At 32.9% G+C, this 19,302-nt stretch overlaps 1 protein-coding gene and 2 pseudogenes across 1 annotated transcript; all 3 read right to left on the reverse strand.

Moving 5' to 3' along the window:
- Positions 1-1,130: 1,130 nt before the first annotated feature.
- LOC146927326 (putative F-box protein At3g16210) lies at positions 1,131-2,384 on the reverse strand (annotated as a pseudogene).
- Positions 2,385-10,201: 7,817 nt separating this feature from the next.
- LOC146927327 (F-box/kelch-repeat protein At3g06240-like) lies at positions 10,202-11,977 on the reverse strand. The gene is made up of 2 exons (XM_085708144.1): positions 11,304-11,977; positions 10,202-10,880 (listed from the first exon to the last, which is right to left on the reverse strand). The coding sequence occupies exons 1-2, from the start codon at positions 11,949-11,951 to the stop codon at positions 10,323-10,325; spliced, it is 1,206 nt and encodes a 401-aa protein (XP_085564270.1). The 5' UTR covers positions 11,952-11,977; the 3' UTR covers positions 10,202-10,322.
- Positions 11,978-15,465: 3,488 nt separating this feature from the next.
- LOC146927328 (F-box/kelch-repeat protein At3g06240-like) lies at positions 15,466-17,246 on the reverse strand (annotated as a pseudogene).
- Between the last annotated feature and the right edge of the window lie 2,056 nt (positions 17,247-19,302).

Below are 19,302 nucleotides of genomic sequence, written 5' to 3' on the forward strand. Positions count from 1 at the left end.
TAACAAACGGCACAAACAAGTAACAATAAATAACTGAGCATCATGGGAAGTTGCCTAATTAAGAAGATACATATGTGACATGAAGTGCTTCCTATTGTGAAAAGGAGGATATCTCCGAGTTACGTGTCATGAATCACAATTGCAAGATTCTTTTCTTTTCTAATTTTCAAAACTCTTAAGTCGAGATTGTTTGAAGACAAACAAATCTGGACCGGCCACATTTTTTGCTTGTGTTCATACTTTCATCGATATTACCACTTGTGTACAAAATATCATTAACAATGAAATGTTATAAGCTCATTCGCTGAGTTGTTAGTAACTATCATCTAAAGATCTGATCTTGAAAAAACATGTCCATATTACAAAATCCATGTAAAACTACTTTTCCTGCTAAAATATAGACTCAACTGGCAAATTAAGGCAACATTGTCTTGGTTGCAAATTACATTCTACCAACTTCACAATGTCATAAGATTTTGGAGAAGATTAACAAAATAGCAGATATGAAGAAGATTAATTGATTTGAACTAATCCACCAAGATTGAACAGGCCAAATTTATTATTTTGGTTTCAGATGCAAAATAAAATAAAGCAGAAAACTAAACTTAGAAGTAATGAAAGTTTAAATGTAGAGATCATTCACTAAAGGCAAAAGATCATTATTTTCATTGATGTGGAAATCACATAAGTTTGCAAATGTAAACAGATTAAACATTCAAAATAAAATTGACTAAGCCGAACCCCAAAACTGAAACAGAATAAAAACTACCAACAACTAGCCCACAGGCGAATCCCCAAAAATAACAAACGACGCCAAAAAATAAAGCAAATACTCCTGCTGTCTCCATCAATCAAACAGAAGAAAACACGACCGCAGCAAACTTTTCTAGGCCGCAAGGAAGCCGCACAAAATAAGCCTGGAGGCTGCACAGAAAAACGGTGGGATCGACCGAAGAAACTTCCAGAACCCCCATTGCCAAACAGTAGCCACAAACCAGAAAAACAGCAACAGAAGACCAGAAAAACAACACCAGATGAGCCAAAAACAAAACCATATAAGCATCAGTGACGATACAAGGATAATGGCCCGCTACCGATTTAAAAAATCTCCGGGGTTCCAATTAACAAGACACTTTGCATACAAGGTAATGCTCCTGGTGAAAACAAGAAAAATAACTAATTACTTATTCCTCCAATCGGAAGAATGTTTTCCTTGTATATTAGTATTCGATCAACAGAATTCACTTCTTTGTTATAAGAAAGCTCCACAATCGATTGAGTACTTAAATCAAGACAAACTAATTCTTTATCTTCTTTGATGACGAATATTTCTCCTTTCGTCCCCACCCCGATAGGACGCTCAATGCAAGACAATGATCCAACAATAAAGAGTTTGGTCCACGACTCCTTTATACCGTATTCACCCAAAATTGATATTTGAAAATTAGTCGTCTCTTTATGATATGAGATCAATGCAACGGACCCGTTTAACACCACCAAGTATATCCACAATGCTTTGAAACAACCATCTAAGTACGAGGGTATGGGTGTTATGAAGAATACCTCATTGCTCAAGTAAAATGATACCAAACATCGTCCATCCTGACTATCTTCATCTTCTTCACACAACCAATGACACACACCATCCATGTAGACTTGATTTCCGTCAATACGTGCCAACGAATAAGGCATGTCAAAAACATTAAGTATCCTTTTCCACGAGTTAGTTCTTAAGCTATATTTCACCCAAATTGGGTCTAAAGACATATGTCCATAGCCAGCGTGTTGACCCGTAATAGTTATGTAACATATGACATTATAATCATTTCTAAGGTCGTCGTAACCAAATCCATGAAGATAAGACGTAAGATCTATGCTAACAAAATCCTTAACATCTTCAACAGACGACTTAACTAACTTATGCGGAGTGGGAACGAGCTTGATTTCCTGTGCAGATGGGTTCCACAATACAGTATTGCAATAATAATAAGCTTGATAGAGACAAAATGTCCCATTAATACTACCAAAACCAAAAATACGATATTTGAAACGGTTAGCATCATATGAATTTGGGAAATCTATCTTAACTTTGTTCTCAAACCTTTCACCAGAAATAGAATAGAAAACATCTTGACCAAGTTTGAAATCCCTTAGGAGCAGAGATGCCCCGTCGTAATAAGGACATCGATGAGAATTAAATAAGAGATTGTTGCAGAATTTGTTCATAAAACTATGGTTCTCAGATAAGAGAGACCATATGGTTTACAAACGGATTCAAATCGTTTAAAAGATTTAAGAGACAATTTGGATAGAATGGAAAAGGCAATATCATCAGGAATATAGGTAGTTTTCACCTTTATGTTTTTTGCGGCCACTGACTCCATCGGCAGGTTGCAAATTGGAACGCAATGATATCTTGAGAGACCGTAAAGTTGAATAATTGTGAATAGAGAAACCCTAACTTCTTTTATACTAGTGTAACGCCCCGTGCCAAGCACGGGATACATTTTATTTAAATTTTTTTTAGCGGGGTTTACACATAAATAAGTTTTTTAGATATTATTTGACTTTTTTAGTTTGATTTCATTCAAAATTTTGATATTATGTAGTACTTTATCTTCATATTTAAAATTGAGACAGAGTTGGTAGGGACATGCCAACCCTGCCTAAAATAGTGAGAAAAAAATACAACTATGCTTAAAATATAAAAATACTATAAATAAATACAACTATGCTTAAAATATAAAAATACTATAAATAATTACTATATTCTTAAAAATATATCTAATTAATAAGATGTATGATTACCTCTGTTATAATCTATCATTATGGCTCTGCCCTCTCTTTAGAAATCTTCCACCACCTCTCTTTAGAAATAGTTTCCCCTTTTTTCCAAGCAAACACTTCCTCCTTAATGTTCCTAACCGAAACCCACAAACTAAAACCTCCATCAAACATGGGGAAGAAAAAGGTAGGAGATCTATGTCAACCCCACTCAATTTCATGCAAGTTCTTCAACTCCTCAATGATGATCCTAAGAGTAAGGTTAAAAAATTCTTCTGGTATGCTAATGTGGGATAGATCATGCAACTAAAAATAAAGGTAATTGTTTTACCATTTATTAGAAAATTTATTTACTAAAAGGATTGTGGAAAAAAAATCTCCATCAAAACAAGCATACATTTTCTTTAGTTCTTTTTGTCTCCATAATTTAACCGTTGAATTTGATCTTAGTTGATTGAAAAGAATTTTGTAACATCATTTTCCATCTCTAAAGAAACAAATAAAATGGTTCAAGTAAATGAATAAATATGTACGTTTTAATGGTATTAAATAATCAAGTTGTTAGTTATAAATACTTCCTTAAAAAAAAAAGTTATAAATACTTGCCTAGGAACAACTTAACTTTTGCCAACAAAATTGTCAGATTCACCTTTTTAAATTTACCGGAAGATAGAAAAAAGAGTATGTTCAAACTGATATCTCGTAAAAATTAATTGACAAATAATTAAAATAATAATTAAATATCATAATGAATTACATATTAAAAATAAAAACAAATTGATTTCACCCATTCGAATTCAATTCATTGTTCTTGTAATGTATCTTTGTATTCTCCTTCAATATCCACCACAATTAGTTTAATTTCTTTCATTCTTCAAAGTTGACTTAAGTTAAATTTATTTTATTGAATCATTATTATTTTTAGTGTGGAGTGAGTGCGGAAGCTAGGAAAGTCAATTGAGTTAAGTGAGATAAGGTGTGTCTTGGTCGATATAGTTGTTGCTTGGGGATTTGTATAATGCAGAATTTTAACTTATCTTTGTTACGTGAATGGTTTTGGAGCCTAATATTGGATCAATGAGTTTGCATTTTAAAGTTTTAGATTCTTAGAATAGGTTGGGTGAGTTCATGTGAAGAGTGGGGACAATAGGCGTATGTGTGGTAAAATTACTTTCATGGTGTTAAAATAGGGGCGGAGATGGGGATTAGAAATTGGTTTGATGACAACTTGATGATAGTGGAGAGTAATGAGAAAAATACTCTTTTTTTTGCCATGATTCGTGGTTGTAGAGTGGTCCTTTGTGTGATATATTTAGAAGGACTTTTGAGTTATATCATAATAACTCTATGCCATTTAAGGAGATACGTTGGTTAGGGTTGGATGGGGTGGAGACGATGTCATATAATTTTTCTTGGAATGAGGTGCAGGGGATATATTGTTGTTATTTGTTGGACAACATTATTTTTAAGGCTATCATCTAATGATGCAAGTGGAGTGTGATGAACCTATGGCTCTAAAAAATCTCATTAGGAACAAAGTAGCTTCTCTAAATATCTCTCTCTTTTCGTGGAGGCTCTTGAATATCTGAATTCTAACAAATGGCAACTTAGCTTGATGGAGTATTTAAAATATGAACTTATTTTTATGTTCTGGCAGATGTGAAAAGGAGGAAAATTATCTTTTTTATTTTTAGTGTGAATTTTTTGGTAGCATATGACATAATATTATAAAGTGGTTGGACTTATTGTGTTCTTCCAATTAATTATTGTGAGGGTACTCTTCATTTCAGTGGTTCTCAATTGTTCCAAAAAAAGTTGGTTTTAGTTTTCAGTTAATTTTGTTGACTTGCATTTGGATTATTTGGAAAGACAAACATTCTTACATTTTTGTCACAAGAACCAGTTTATGGTGTTGTTAGATAAATTTACAATTCTCGTTTACTGGTTACAAAATGCTAAGAAATCATGTACGTATTTTGAGTTGAAATGTTGGTGGAATAATCTTTTTACTTGTCTTCGTTATTCTACCTCATGATTTGGTTCTTTTGTATCTATGCATCTTGAATTTTGTATTTTCCTTTGTTGGGTACATCTTGTGCTTGAAGAGTTTTTAATATAATTGATTTGACGTCTTCATACAAACAAAATCCACCCCAGTTATGACACCAACTACATCAATATATAATTTATTTCATGTTGTTATAAAGAGATGGGGTTTTGAAATTAGTTTGATGATAAAAATATGATTCAAATTATATTTCATGTCGTAAGAATCATTGAAAATATCATATGCAGTGTAAACGAATATATGTTTGTAGGGACCAAAGAAAATTTAGATATTTTGACTTTTGTGTTGATTGTAAAATTCAATTTGTATTCAATGTGTGATGGTCTATACGAACCACTGTTGCAAGCAACATAAAATGAGGAAATCGTGAACACCATTCCCTCTTGGAGTTGCTCCTTGAACTTGTAGATCAATGTTCTTCATATAGACGCACCTATTCGATAACCCTAAATAACAAAGATTAAAACACTATACTTTAAAAAAATAATACAAAAAACAAAAAACAAAAACGGTATGAAAAAAGTACCTTTTCGATCCATTAGAACCAACTCCATAGAAAATGGTAGTTTTTATTTTTATTTTTGTAGTCTTGAACAAACCAAGCACGAACAACCCTCACAACTAATGTCCACGATTGTTTTCTTGGCGAAACATCAGAGATGAAGTCGTGTTTCGTAGACATTTTTCTTTGCAATAGAAAAAATTACATAAATAACTTATAATATAGATATCAGAGAACCAGAGAGCAGAAAAAGAAGAACTATATTTTGTGATTGTTGTGTACTCGTACCAAAAAGTGCTTCTATTTATATAGAAAAATAGTGCCATAACGGTTAATATCTATTAATTATTAATTTGACCGTTTTAAAATTAATATTATCAATGTATTTAATATTATAAAATGTGCATTAAACGATTAGATTATATTTCATGTAACCTACAAAAAATTAACTTCATAACATTTGAAATTTAATAATATCTTATTAATATTAAGTAACATAATTTTGTAACGAATAAAAATTAATTATATAACTTAAAAACTAATTACTACAATTAAATTTTTAATTAGTAGGTTACTGTCATAGTGTAACAGACTAAAATTCAAAATATAATTTATTCAAGTTTTTTTTTTAGGAATAATTTATTAAAGTTATTTATTATAATTTTGTATCCTAAAAATTTTTTTAATGTACCATATAAATGTTAATCAAATAATAATTATATTAATAATTATTTGATTGTAACATACAAATTTTTAATGTAACATATAAATTTTAATCGAAACAATTATTATATTAATAATTATTTGATTGTAACCAACTATGTATTTTATGTACAATTTAATGTTCCTCTAAAAAAAATGTACAATTTAATGTTTAAAAAAAATGGTTTTTAATAATAATTATAATTATTAAGCTTGTATTAAAAATTAGGAGAAATATTTGGAACAAATGCCAAGTAGGATTATGATGATGTGGACATCTTTAGAAGAGAGGATTTTGGAATAGGTTATTTCTAAAAACTCTAAATTGTTAGTATAAAGATATCCTTCAAACCCTTCCGTTTTTCATTTTGTTTTTGCCCCTGAAACCCTTTATTTCCCACTTATTTTATTTTTGTTTCACCTAATTTAGTTACTGGACCATTTTTCTTTGGGTCCAATTTTAAATTGAGAACAAATAAATCTCTAGGTTTTATCCACAATATAAAAATGCTAAAAAATAACTTGACTATTATTTTTGGAAAGAGATTAAATTGACCTGTGAAAAATCTGTGAGAGATCAAATTTAATCTTTACTCTTAGTAAAATAAGGTTTCTCTATAAACTAATTGAGTATGATGAAGATGAGACAAATTAATCCTTAGTCTTGACAATTTAAAATTGAGAACAAATTAATCTCTATGTTATAATGAAGATGAGACTAATATGACCACCGTATAAAAATATTAGCGAACAGTTTGAGTATTTTTTTTTTTTAAGAAAATATGCTTATAGCATTTCATTAGATATCAAATCGTTAATACATGTTGGAACATAATCAAATATACGGAAGCTAGACTCGGAAAGAGCTGCCTTTGCTAATTCATGGGCAACCCCATTCGCTTGCCTCCTAGAAAACTCAACATGAGAGTTTGGTAAATAAAGAGAACAATAGTTTCTATTACAGCGAACAGTTTGAGTATTATTTTTAGTAAGAGATTAAATTGGACCGTAAGAAAATTGTAAAAGATCACATTGAGCTCAAAATATATTTGATAGCTGAAAAATTAACTTATAGTCAATAGTCGATGATTTGCAGTGAAATTTAGTCAATTGAAATTAAAGTGTTTTGTAGCTTTAGAGTGTGTTTGGATGGGGTAATTGGAAAATTTTGAAGAATTTAGAATTCTAGATAATTCAAATGATTCAATTAAAATGGTTTCATTTCTCAATATTTTTGTTTGGATGGAGTAATAAAAATTGGCTTAATTAATGATTTGGTCCCTTAAGTTATTTTTTGGTTACATTTTGGTCCCATAAGTTATTAACGTTACAATTTGGTCCCTTAAGTTATTTGTTGGTTACATCTTGGTCCCATAAGTTATTAACTTTACAATTTGGTCCCTTAACTTATTTTTTGGTTTCGTTTTGGTCCTTAACTCTTCCTCCGTCAACCACTCTGGTCCTTTATGCTATTAGAGTTAAGGTACAAAAACGAAACCAAAAAATAAGTTAAGGGACCAAAACGAAACCAAAAATTAAGTTAAGGGACCAAATTGTAACGTTAATAACTTATGGGACCAAAATGTAACCAACAAATAACTTAAGGGATCAAATTGTAACGTTAATAACTTATGGGACCAAAATGTAACCAACAAATAACTTAAGGGACCAAAAGAGTAATTAAGCCTAAAAAATTTCAATGTCATTTCTCAACTTTCATAAATTTTAATTTTTTAGGGCCTTATTTGAAAATTGAAATTATGTGTCAATTTGTAAATTTCAAAAATTTTTAGGGGTCAAATTATAATTTTTGTAAAAATTGAGGGGTCAATTTTTGGGAAATTTGAGGACCAAAATGTAAGATTTGGAAAATTATAACGAAGAAATTTGAAATTATTAGTTTTTAGGTGTCATTTGAAATTCTCTACATTTAACTTGAACAAAATAATTCGTAAATTTCTATTAATTTGAAAATTCTTCGGATTATTATTCAAACAATAGAATTCATTAGAGAGTATTTGAATTCTTTCAAAACATTAGATTATCTCAAAACATTCCTCCATCTAAACACATTCATCGAGATACTCATTCTCTGGAAAAGTATCTCGGGGTGCCATTGACAGGTAGAGCTCCTAAGAAAGAGGATTGTCGATATATCAATTGAACATTTTAGTTCAAAGTTCATTTCTTGGAAAGCCAACCACTTGTCTTTTGCTGGGAGGGTGACCTTGGCAAAAGACATCTCAAACAAACAATGGTAAAATATGAAGAAACCTACAGGGTCAAAACCGGTAAAGTGGATCCTTTCCAGATCGAGCAACTACAATAACAACACAGTCTGGAATGACTCTATCGAAACAGAAAACCAATTGGAGCTTCATGGAAGACACCTGCTGGCCAAATGGCACCTGGTGCAGCAGGTCAGCACTAGATAGCAGCAGGGTATGGGACATGCTACTGATGTTGTGAGGAAAAGATCATCATCATGGCGTTTCAAATGCAATATTGACGCGTCTTTTTCTTCTCACCTCACTTGAGTCGCAATAAGAATGTGCAACAGAGGCGATAATGGGGATTTTCTCTTTGCTCGGTTGAACAAGGGGAAGCTATTGGTCTGTTAATTACCTTGCAATGGGTGCATGATCTTCAAGTTGAGCTGGTGGATTTTGAGTTAGATTCAATATATGTGGTAGATAAATTCCACAGTCAAAATGAGGATATCTACGAACCACAATGGTGGATAAGTTGAGCTGTCATGAATCACGGTTGCAAGACTCTTTTCTTATTTTCAAAACTCTTACAACAAACATCAATAGCCATAAACATCCTAGCATCAAGAACCACAACAAAAGATTAGAAGGTACATTTATTAATTAGGATTTGGAATGCAAAAGAAAAACACAGTGGATACATATTGCTGGATGAATGTAATAGATCTTCAAAGAGAGATTTGCTGCTCATTAGATTATCAAGTTGTTCATATAGAAGTTATTTCTACATGATACTAAGGTCATTCGGTTAGGGAAAAATATCATTCTTTTCATTGATATAGAAAGCAAGTTAGTGTGCAAATAGCAAGTTAGGTAAACAAGGTAATATCCCAATAACAACATTCATATACCTCTTGGTGAAAACAAGAAAAACAATTAGTTACTTATTACTCCAATTGGAAGAATGCTTTCCTTGTATATTTTTATCCGCCTAGTACGGCCGACTCCTCTGTAACCAAGATCCGCAATCATTTCAGTGTTCTTTATCTTTTCTTATGAAGAATGTTTTTCCTTTCGTCCCAACTCCGACATAGGATGCACAATGCAAGACAACAGTCCATTGAAGAATTATCCTCTACGTGATTCTCTGCATAACACGAGTTGGCCAAAAGAGTACGCATCTAACAACAGTTTGCGAGTGAGAGGAGGCAGCAAACAGATACTTGTATGGAAATTTGAACGATATTTGGGAGTGACATCCTTTGAAATGAAGAATAATCTACCGTCAAAACGAAGACACTTATGCTTATTAGTCAGATGAAGTAGATTGTTCAAGCTACATTCATGGCCATCCAGTTCAAGACGTCGTAATAACGATGATATTGCAGAATTGAACTCAAAATAACCTAGTGGTCTTTGGCAAATTCACTAAAACTGATAAGATTCTTAGTAAAATAGCAGATATGAACAAGCCAAGTTTATTATTTAAGTTTGGGATGCAAAAGAAAAAATAAAGCAGAAAACTAAACATTCGATGATATGGAAATCAAAAAGTTTGCAAATAGAAAGAGACTAAACATTCAAAATAAATTCATAAAGCAATACAACCAAAAGGGACACTCGACTAAAGCACCAACAACTAGCCCACAGACCAAACCCCAAAAACAACAAACACCCCTACTGGAAGCAAAACAGACCCAACATACAGTCAAAAACCCAAACAAAATAAATACTCCAACTGCCTCCACCAATCAAACAGAAGAAAACAAAACCTCAGCAAACCATGCTAGGCCGCAAGGAAGTCGCATCCAACAAGCCTGAAGGTTGCACAGAAAAACGGTGGGATCGACCCAGGAAACTTCCAGAACGCCCACTGCGAAATAACAACCACAGACCAGGAAAAACAGCAACAGCAGACCAGAAAACAGCACAAGGACAATGGCCCGCTACCTATTCAAGCTATCTCTGGAATTCAAATTGACAAGACACTTTGCATACAAGGTAATATCCGAATTACCGCAATCATTTTGCTCCTGGTGAAAACAAGGAAAAAAAACTAATTACTTATTCCTCCAATTGGAAGAATGTTTACCTTGTACATTACTATCCGTTCAATAGAATTCACTTCTTTGTAAGCAAGCTCCACAATCCTTTGAGTACTTAAATCAAGACAAACTAGTTCTTTATCTTTTCTGATGACCAATATTTCTCCTTTCGTCCCCACTCCGATAGGACGCTCAATGCAAGACAACGGTCCAGCCATGAAGAGTTTGGTCCACGCGTCCTTTATACCGTATCCACCCAAAATCGATATGTGAAAATTTCTCGTCTCTTCATGATATGAGATCAACGCAATGGTCCCGTTTAGCACCACCAAGTTTATCCATAATGCTTGAAAATCAAAACAATCATCCAAGTATGAGGGTACGGGTGTTATGAAGAATTCCTCATTGCTCAAGTAAAATGATACCAAACATGGATCAGAGTGACTATCTTCATCTTCTTCACACAACCAATGACACACGCCATCCATGTAGACTTGAGTGCCGTCATTACATGCCAAAGAATAAGGCATGTCAAAAACATCAAGTATCCTCCACGAGTTAGTTTTTTTTTTTTTTTTTTTATCAAAGCTAGGAAAATTAAATTGCAAACCAGGAGATGCCTGAACCTTTTTACAACAAAAACTGGCCAACTATGACCAAACTCAGCTAAAACAAATCTCAACTAAAACAACATATATGTAAAGAAGCAAACAACTAGCTACTAACACATATTAAGAAGCATATTTGGGATTGTGTTTTATAACACCCTTTTTGGAACGAGTTTGGATGTGCTCACTACTTGTGATGCCATCCAAGCCTTTGCCTCTTGTAGAGCTGCTACTCTTTCCTAACTTTCTGCTGAACTTTGGTACTATTTCAGTGTCTGTGTCAAGGTCCATAGTGCCATCTGTTGTGTGGTCAGAGTCCACCACATCCCCCCAAAGTTTGCTAAGAATTTGGACACTTTTCTTGGCTGCAGCAGAAACATTTTTACTATATATCTTCCAGAATGGGTCTAAAGTCATATCTCCGTAACCAGGGTGTTCACCACTAATAGATACATAACAAATGACATTATAGTCATTTCTAAGATCGTCATAACCAAATCCATGAAGATAAGACGTATAATCTATACTATCAAAATCCTCAAAATCTTCGATAGACGACAAAACTAACTCATATGGAGTGGGAGGAATGAGCTTGATTGCATGGGTAGATGGGTTCCACAATAGAGTTTTTCCATTATAATCATCTTGATGGAGACAAAGTGTGCCATTAATACTACCAAAACCAAAAACACGAAAATTGAAACGGTTTGCAAATGGATTTGAGAAATCTAATTTAACTTTGTTCTCAAACATTTCGCCATAAATAGAATAGAAAACATCTTTACCAAGTTCTAAATCCTTTAGGAGCAGAGATGCTCCGTCGTAATAAGGACATCGGTGAGAATTAGATAAAAGATTCTTGTAGAACATGTTCATGAAGTGAGGGTTTTCAGATAAGAGAGACCATGCTTTGCGAACGCATTCAAATCGCTTAATAGATTTAAAAGGCAATTTGGATAGAATGGAGAAGGCAATATCATTAGGTATATAGATGGTGCTCACCTTTCTCTTTTTTGCAGCAACTGACTCCATTATCGGTTACAAATCGGAATGCTATGAGATCTTGAGAGCGCAAAGTGGATTGGGATTAGTAGAAGTAGAAACTATAAACAACTTTTGAGCGAGTTTGAGGTGGAACCTCTTTTATATATTGAGAAAGGGGCCCTATCCTTGAAACCGTTATGCCTAAGTTAGAAACAAATTTTTTTTTGGGTACATTTTAATGTATATTTATACTGTATAAAAAGAAAATATGTTGTTTTGTCGATGTTATTAAAAAAGATAAGAATTATATTATATATCTTTTAAAAATATATTATATTTGTTATATTGTTGGTATCATTGAAAAAAGATAAGTATAGTTTGTTACATCTTTAAAAAAAATATAGTTTGTTACAATATGAAAGTGCAAAATATCTATTATCTATATCTATTATTTTAATTAAAATCAAATTAATTTTATTCGAAAATTTTATAAAAACTATCGTTACATATAATAATAATTCTAGAGGAGTTAATATTCTGTAAATAAGATTAGTTGAAGTGAAGTTAAATTTTTCTTAACTGAATAATCTTAGTTAAATTTTGATTAATGTGAAGTTGAAATAAATTTTATTTTGTTTGTATTTAAAAAATGTGTGCAATACTTAAACTATTGACACTTATTTGTTATGGGAGAGAGATGAAACATGTCCAACAAAAATATGAATTTGTTGGAGAGTACCTAACAATTGTTTGTTATTTTGTCAAAAAAAATTTGTTAGAAGAGTAAGATAGCATTAAATTTAATGAAAAGAGAAAATGTGTTAAAAAATTTGAAATTTATTTGTGGATTAAAATGAGGGTATAATAGAAAGAAAAGGAAGCTCAAAAAACCAACTTCCTTAATTTTGTAATCAAAAGTTAACAAGATGTTTAATCCTATCTGAGTAGATGTGTAATTTAGATGGCTAATTTACATAGCGAAAATGAACTTATTTACAAGGAGTTTAATTCTACTATTTATATAGAAAGAAATAGGGTTAATTAAGTTTTTAGTCCATATAAATATTCACAGTTTTGTTTTTAGTCCCTACAAAATAAAATCATAGTTTTTAGTCCCTGTGACATTTTCCTTAAGCATTTTAGGGACCAAAAATGTTGATGGAAATTTTTGACAGGGACTAAAAATGCTGATGGAAATTTTTTATAGGGACTAAAAATGTTGATGGAAAAATTTATAGGGACTAAAAAGTGTGATTTTATTTTATAGGGACTAAAAACAAAGGTGTGAATATTTATAGGGACCCAAAGAAATAAATTAACCCCTATGGTGCATGAATGTCAAATGTCTTTTAGCCACCTTGAAAAAACATCTTCTACAAGTTTCTTCTAGTATTTTGAATGTTACAGGTCTCTTAAGTCTAACTTCATTATGATGGCGGAGCAAAGTTTACTTGAGATTCAAGCAATCAAGAATGGGAGAGGTTTAAGAGAAATTGAGTGAGAAAAGAGAGAGATACAAGTTGGATTGTAATTCTATGTTCATTAATTAATGAAAATGTGAACATTACAATCATTTATATTTTATACTACTCATGTGCAACTAACTTGTAAAAGAAATGAAATGCTTAACGAACTAACTTCCTTAAAAGTTGCTAAACAGTTAAACTAACCATCATGTATCGACACAAAACAAGATGGATCAATCCATGTTACGAAATTCTTATAATTTACAAGTTTCAGATTTACTTCAGCTGGAGTAGAAGTAGGAGTGCAGCTCATCATATTGAGTTTCAGATTTAATGCTTTGGAAGTTTCGGTGAAGGAAATAGGTTAGCTTCCCTAAATCAGTCATAGAAAATTCTTTTATCATTTGTTTTTAGAATTCTTCAATCTCTGCTAGATTGCTTCCTATTGAATGAGTCTAACCGTCATCCCTATGTAAGATGCTTCAAATTACTATCTAATAGTGATCTTTATCTTGAATAGCAAATATTAGATTATGTTTGCTATGCAAACTTGACTGATCATGATGGTGATCACATTGAGCTTTAAAGAGATCTAAACCTGCGCATCTGAATAGAGAGAGCAGCACAAGAATTTCTATAGAATTCAGACATGAAAAAGGGGTGCAGCACAAGAAAATCAGACTAAGAATTTGCTAGAAATGTAAATGCAATATAGAGAGTGCGACATCAGAATTTCTATGACATGGGGAAAATGACATTGCATGAGGAAAAAATGATGAGATGTCAACAAAGTAATGTGGAACCTGTCATTTCATTGCTACATGAACAGAACTTTGAGCAATAATTGTGCAGTAGACATTGTCAGACACATTACTTGGAATAACTAGGAGAGATTTCACTTGGTGAATGCAGAACGAAACATGACAACAAGTACCATTACAGTTATGAAAGACACAACTGTGAAATGAAGTGATTCGAAAACTAAGGTCGAAACATTGCAGTCCGTTTGAACATGAAGTACGTTCTCATTTGCATCGACACATCAGAAAAGATAAAGTATATGCACATTTCTTAAAGAGGATAAAACTATTTTGAATTTTCACTAGCCATATTTCTCTATGGTTTTATAACTTCATTTGTAAATGACCAAACACCCTGCAAAGATAACATTTAAATTTAAAGTTACTAATTCATTTGAGGTGTGTCGCCGGTGTCGGCATAATAAATGTGGGGTAGCTCTTCCAACCGGAATTCAAATCTTGGTTCACCACATTGTGGTAGTCTAGCAGCTTGTGTTAGAGGAGTCAGACCAAACAAAAATGAAAGACGGCATAATTAAGGAAACAATATCTTGGTTGCAAATTACATTCTACCAACTTCACAATGTCATAAGATTTTGGATTACTGTATTAAATATCCACCCTATAGAGTTACCAACGCTCAAACTGACATTTAAAAGCTACCTATCAATTCCGAAATAATGTTAAAAACAATACCAGATGCCCAATATCAACTAGGAACAGTGTCATCAACATCACATGCACAAAGTTCTGCCTGACAAAGGACAACAACAAAAGGATGGCAGCAAATGAAGAGTCTACCATCAAAGAAAGACAGATATGACAGACATAACCAAAAACTCGTTCGAAGGTATAGTCAGGTGGTCGTTTGAAAAAATTAGTATAAGGAACATTAAAAGGCTGGTGAAGTAGATTCTTCAAGCTACATTAATGGCCATCAAGTTCAAGACCTCGGTGGTATTGGCTTGGGTCTTGGGAGTGTGCTCCTCCGCAAGGTCTCAAGTTCGATTCTCTCCGGCGCCAATTTAGGTGGGCAATTTAGCTTCTTCAAAAAAAAAAAAAAAAGTTCTAGACCTGGTAATAACCATGACATTTCACACGACAAAAATCAAAATTGAACTCGAAATAACCTAGTGGTCTTTGGCTAATTTACTAAAACTAATAAGATTCTTAATAATTGATTTGAAGTAAGCCACCAACCTTGAACAGGCCAAGTTTATTATTTTGGTTTCGGATACAAAATAAAATAAAACAAAAAACTAAAAATAGTGACATGAATATTCCTGGTAGAAAGTAATGAAAGTTCAAATATAGATTTATTGCTCATCACTTCAGATTATAAAGTTTTCCATAAAACTGGAGGTCATTCACTAAAGGCAAAAGATCATTATTTTCATTGATATGGAAATCAAATAAGTTTGCAATTAGAAACAGACTAAACATTCAAAATAAAATTGATAAAGCAATACAACCAAAAGGGACTCTCGACTAAAGCACCCTAAAAACAACAAACAACAAAAATTAAAAACATCACACACACCCCTGCTGGAAGCAAAGCAGAAGAAAACACGACCACAGAAAACCTTGCAAGGCTGCAAGGAAGACACACAGAACAAGCCTGAAGGCTGCACATAAAAAAGGTGGGATCAACCAAAGAAACTTCGAGAACACCCACTGCCAAACAGCAACCACAGACCAGAAAACAGCACCATATAAGCATCAGAGACGATACAAGGATAATGGCCCGCTACCGATTCAAGCAATCTCCGGGATTCTAATTAACAAGACAGTTTGCATACAAGGTGCTATTCCAATGACGACAATCATTTTGCTCCTGGTGAAAACAAAAACAATAACTAATTACTTATTCCTCCAATTGGAAGGATGTTTTCCTTGTATATTACTATCCGATCAATAGAATTCACTTCTTTGCAAGCAAGCTCCACAATTGTTTGAGTACTTAAATCAAGATAAACTAGTTCTTTATCTTTCCTGATGAAGAATATTTCTCCTTTCGTACCCACTCCGATAGGACGCTCAATGCAAGACAACGGTCCAACAATGAAGAGTTTGGTCCATGATTCCTTTATACCATATTCACCCAAAATTGATATGTGAAACTTAGTCGTCTCTTCATGATATGAGATCAATGCAATGGACCCATTTAACACCGCCAAGTTTATCCACAATGTGTGAAGATCGAAACAATCATCTATGTATGAGGGTATGTATGTTATGAAGAACACCTCATTGCTCAAGTAAAAGGATACCAAACATGGTCCCTCCCGGGAATCATCAACTTCTTCAGCCAACCAATGACACACACCATCCATGTAGACTTGAGTGCCGTCAATACATGCCAATGAAAAAGGCATGTCAACATCAAGTATCCTCCATGAGTCAGTTCTTAAGCTATATATCTCCCAGAATGGGTCTAAAGACATATCTCCGTATCCAGCATGTTCACCACCAAGAGATACATAACAAATGACATTATAGTCATTCCTAAGATCATCATAACCAAATCCATGAAGATAAAACGTATCATGTATAGTAAGAAAATGCTCAACATTTGGGATACCCGACTCAATTAAATCATCCGGAGTGGGAGGAATGGGCTTTATTGCATGGGTCGATGGGTTCCACAATATAATTTTGCCCCATATATGAGCATGATGGAGACAAAGTGTGCCATTAATACTACCAAAACCAAAAATACGAAAATTGTCGGGGTTTGCATATGGATTTGAGAAATCTAATTTAATTTTGTTATCAAACCCTTCACCAGAAATAGAATAGAAAACGTCTTGACCAAGTTCAAAATCCTTTAGTAGCAGAGATGCCCCGTCGTAATAAGGACATCGGTGAGAATTAGACAAGAGATTATTGCGAAACATTTTCATGAAACGATGGGTTTCAGATAAGAGAGACCATGATTTGCGAACACATTCAAATCTCTTAATAGATTTAATAGGCAATTTAGATAGAATAGAGAAAGCTATATCATCAGGTATATAGGTGGTGCTCACCTTTCTTTTCTTTGCGGCCACTGACTCCATCGGCGGTTGTAAATTGGAATGCAATGCAATTTTACCCGTAGACAACTTTGAGCGAGTTTGTGGTGGAAGAATAGGGAAACCCTAACGTCTTTTATATACTGAGAAAGGAGCCTCCTTCGAAGTCAAACCGCTTTGTTTTCCATTCTCTCTTTGCCACAAAAACCCTTCATTTTCCATTAATTTTACTCCCTCCGTCCCTATATGTAACCACCATTTCCCTCTAATAAAAGGGTGTTTACATATAGGGACGGAGGGAGTATTTTGGTTAAATTATATTGGAGGTTTTTTAAGTTATTTAATCGTAACAAATTAGTTAAAAAAAATTCGTATCATTTATGTTCTTTAAGGTATTTAATTGTAACAAGTTAATCTTTTTAGTATTTTTTGTTACACTTAGATCCATTAAGTTATTTAATTGTAACTCATAGGCCTCGAATAACTTACACTTTTAAGATCTAAAATCCCATAAACCTGTGAGGCCGCCCTTTCATTTCCAAAACATGTTCTATTCAAATACTAAAATCCAAATCAGTCAGACAACTTTCTAACCGAACTTCTGTACTCACTGCAAGTACACTAAGAGAATCTACAACAGAGACAATTTGATCCTCATGTACCCATATTTTCATGGGTACTCTTGGGTTAGTTCTATAAGATTGTTTACTCTTCAATATTTTCAATCTAGGCTTTCAAAATTGAGCAAAACCTTTTATTATGCGCCTTTTTTAAACAATAGAAACAAATGGCATGTTTTGGTACAATTAAACTATGAACATTTGAGTTTTGTTCATTCTCTATGTATCCAATACCTTTCATTTTGTTCCTTCTGACTCCGTATATGGAAGCCATTTTACTTCTTTCTATACCATGTTCCAAAAACGCTTGAAAAACATATTCATATTTTCAGAGTTGGATTTACTATTTTTAGCTTATTGAGATATTTTTAGTGAAATAGAGTTTTTAGATTTTATTTTAATTTCTCAATTTTCAACATTCAATGTAAGCTCTTTGTCAATACCTCTTAAACAGGGCCGTCCCTGAGAATTCGGAGGCTCGGCTCAGGGAATGAAAAGAGGCCAGTGATAAAATCAAAACGTATTTTTTTTAAAAGAGCAATAGATAATATAAAACGAGTTTAGGCGAATACGTTCAAAAAGAGTCTTCATTCGCACCAAAACGAGACTTCCTACGTGTATTTACTGAAGCAAATTCATCAATCAACTCTTTGTATTGTATATTTGGTGAGGTTTTTTTTTTTTGAAGAGGTATATTTGGTGAGGTTAGACATGTAAGATTATTAAGAGGTCAATTTGGTGATAATTATCTAGAGTAGATAATGTGGCAAAACTAATGCTTCTAGAATAGAAAAACTATGAACTTCCTAATGGACAAGTTATCATAATTGGGGCTGAGAGGTTCCGTTGCCTAGAAGTCCTTTTCCAGCCATCTATGATTGGAATGGAAGTTGCTGGAATGGAGATATTAAGGGGGCCTAAAAAGCAATACTATTTTTTTTATTGGAGATACTATTACTACTGGGTTTAAAAAAAATTGAGGCCCATCCTTGAGGGAGGCCCAGCTCGTTTGAGCTGTTTGCACCCCCTCAGGGACGCCCCTGCTCTTAAATATCCTTAAACAATACCTCTTAAATTCTTCAAATATTATTGAATACTCATCATCATATATCATCAACTATTCCATCACTATACATCATCAAATATTCCTCATCATATATAATTCAAGTACTCATCATTTATACATTTTTATATCAACACATTTATAACACATCTTTACATCAACACATTGTCATATAATCACTTCATTATTTAATACAACTTTATTTAATCTCATAGTTATATAATCACTTCATTATATGACCACTTCAAATATCACCTTAATCTCACATCATTAAACAATTCACAAATTACACTTAGTCAAATAATTCATCATTTACACATGTTTAAATAACTCAACAATTACTCATCACTTTCACATCATTAAATGTCCATCATCATATAATTATCACAACTCATCATTCATTAATTCTTCAATTCAATTCATCATATAGTTTCCA

The sequence above is a fragment of the Medicago sativa genome, chromosome 4 (genome assembly GCF_051527215.1).
Source record: "Medicago sativa cultivar Bolivia chromosome 4, Bolivia_mono, whole genome shotgun sequence".
Taxonomy (NCBI): domain Eukaryota; kingdom Viridiplantae; phylum Streptophyta; class Magnoliopsida; order Fabales; family Fabaceae; genus Medicago; species Medicago sativa.

Excerpts from the sequence above, each read along its gene's own strand:
- LOC146927327 (XM_085708144.1), bottom strand. The coding sequence starts at position 11,951 with ATGGAGTCAGTTGCTGCAAAAAAGAGAAAGGTGAGCACCATCTATATA. Across the intron at positions 10,881-11,303 it reads CATTCTGGAAGATATATAGT|AAAAAAACTAACTCGTGGAG; the intron begins AAAAATGTTTCT and ends AAAAAAAAAAAA.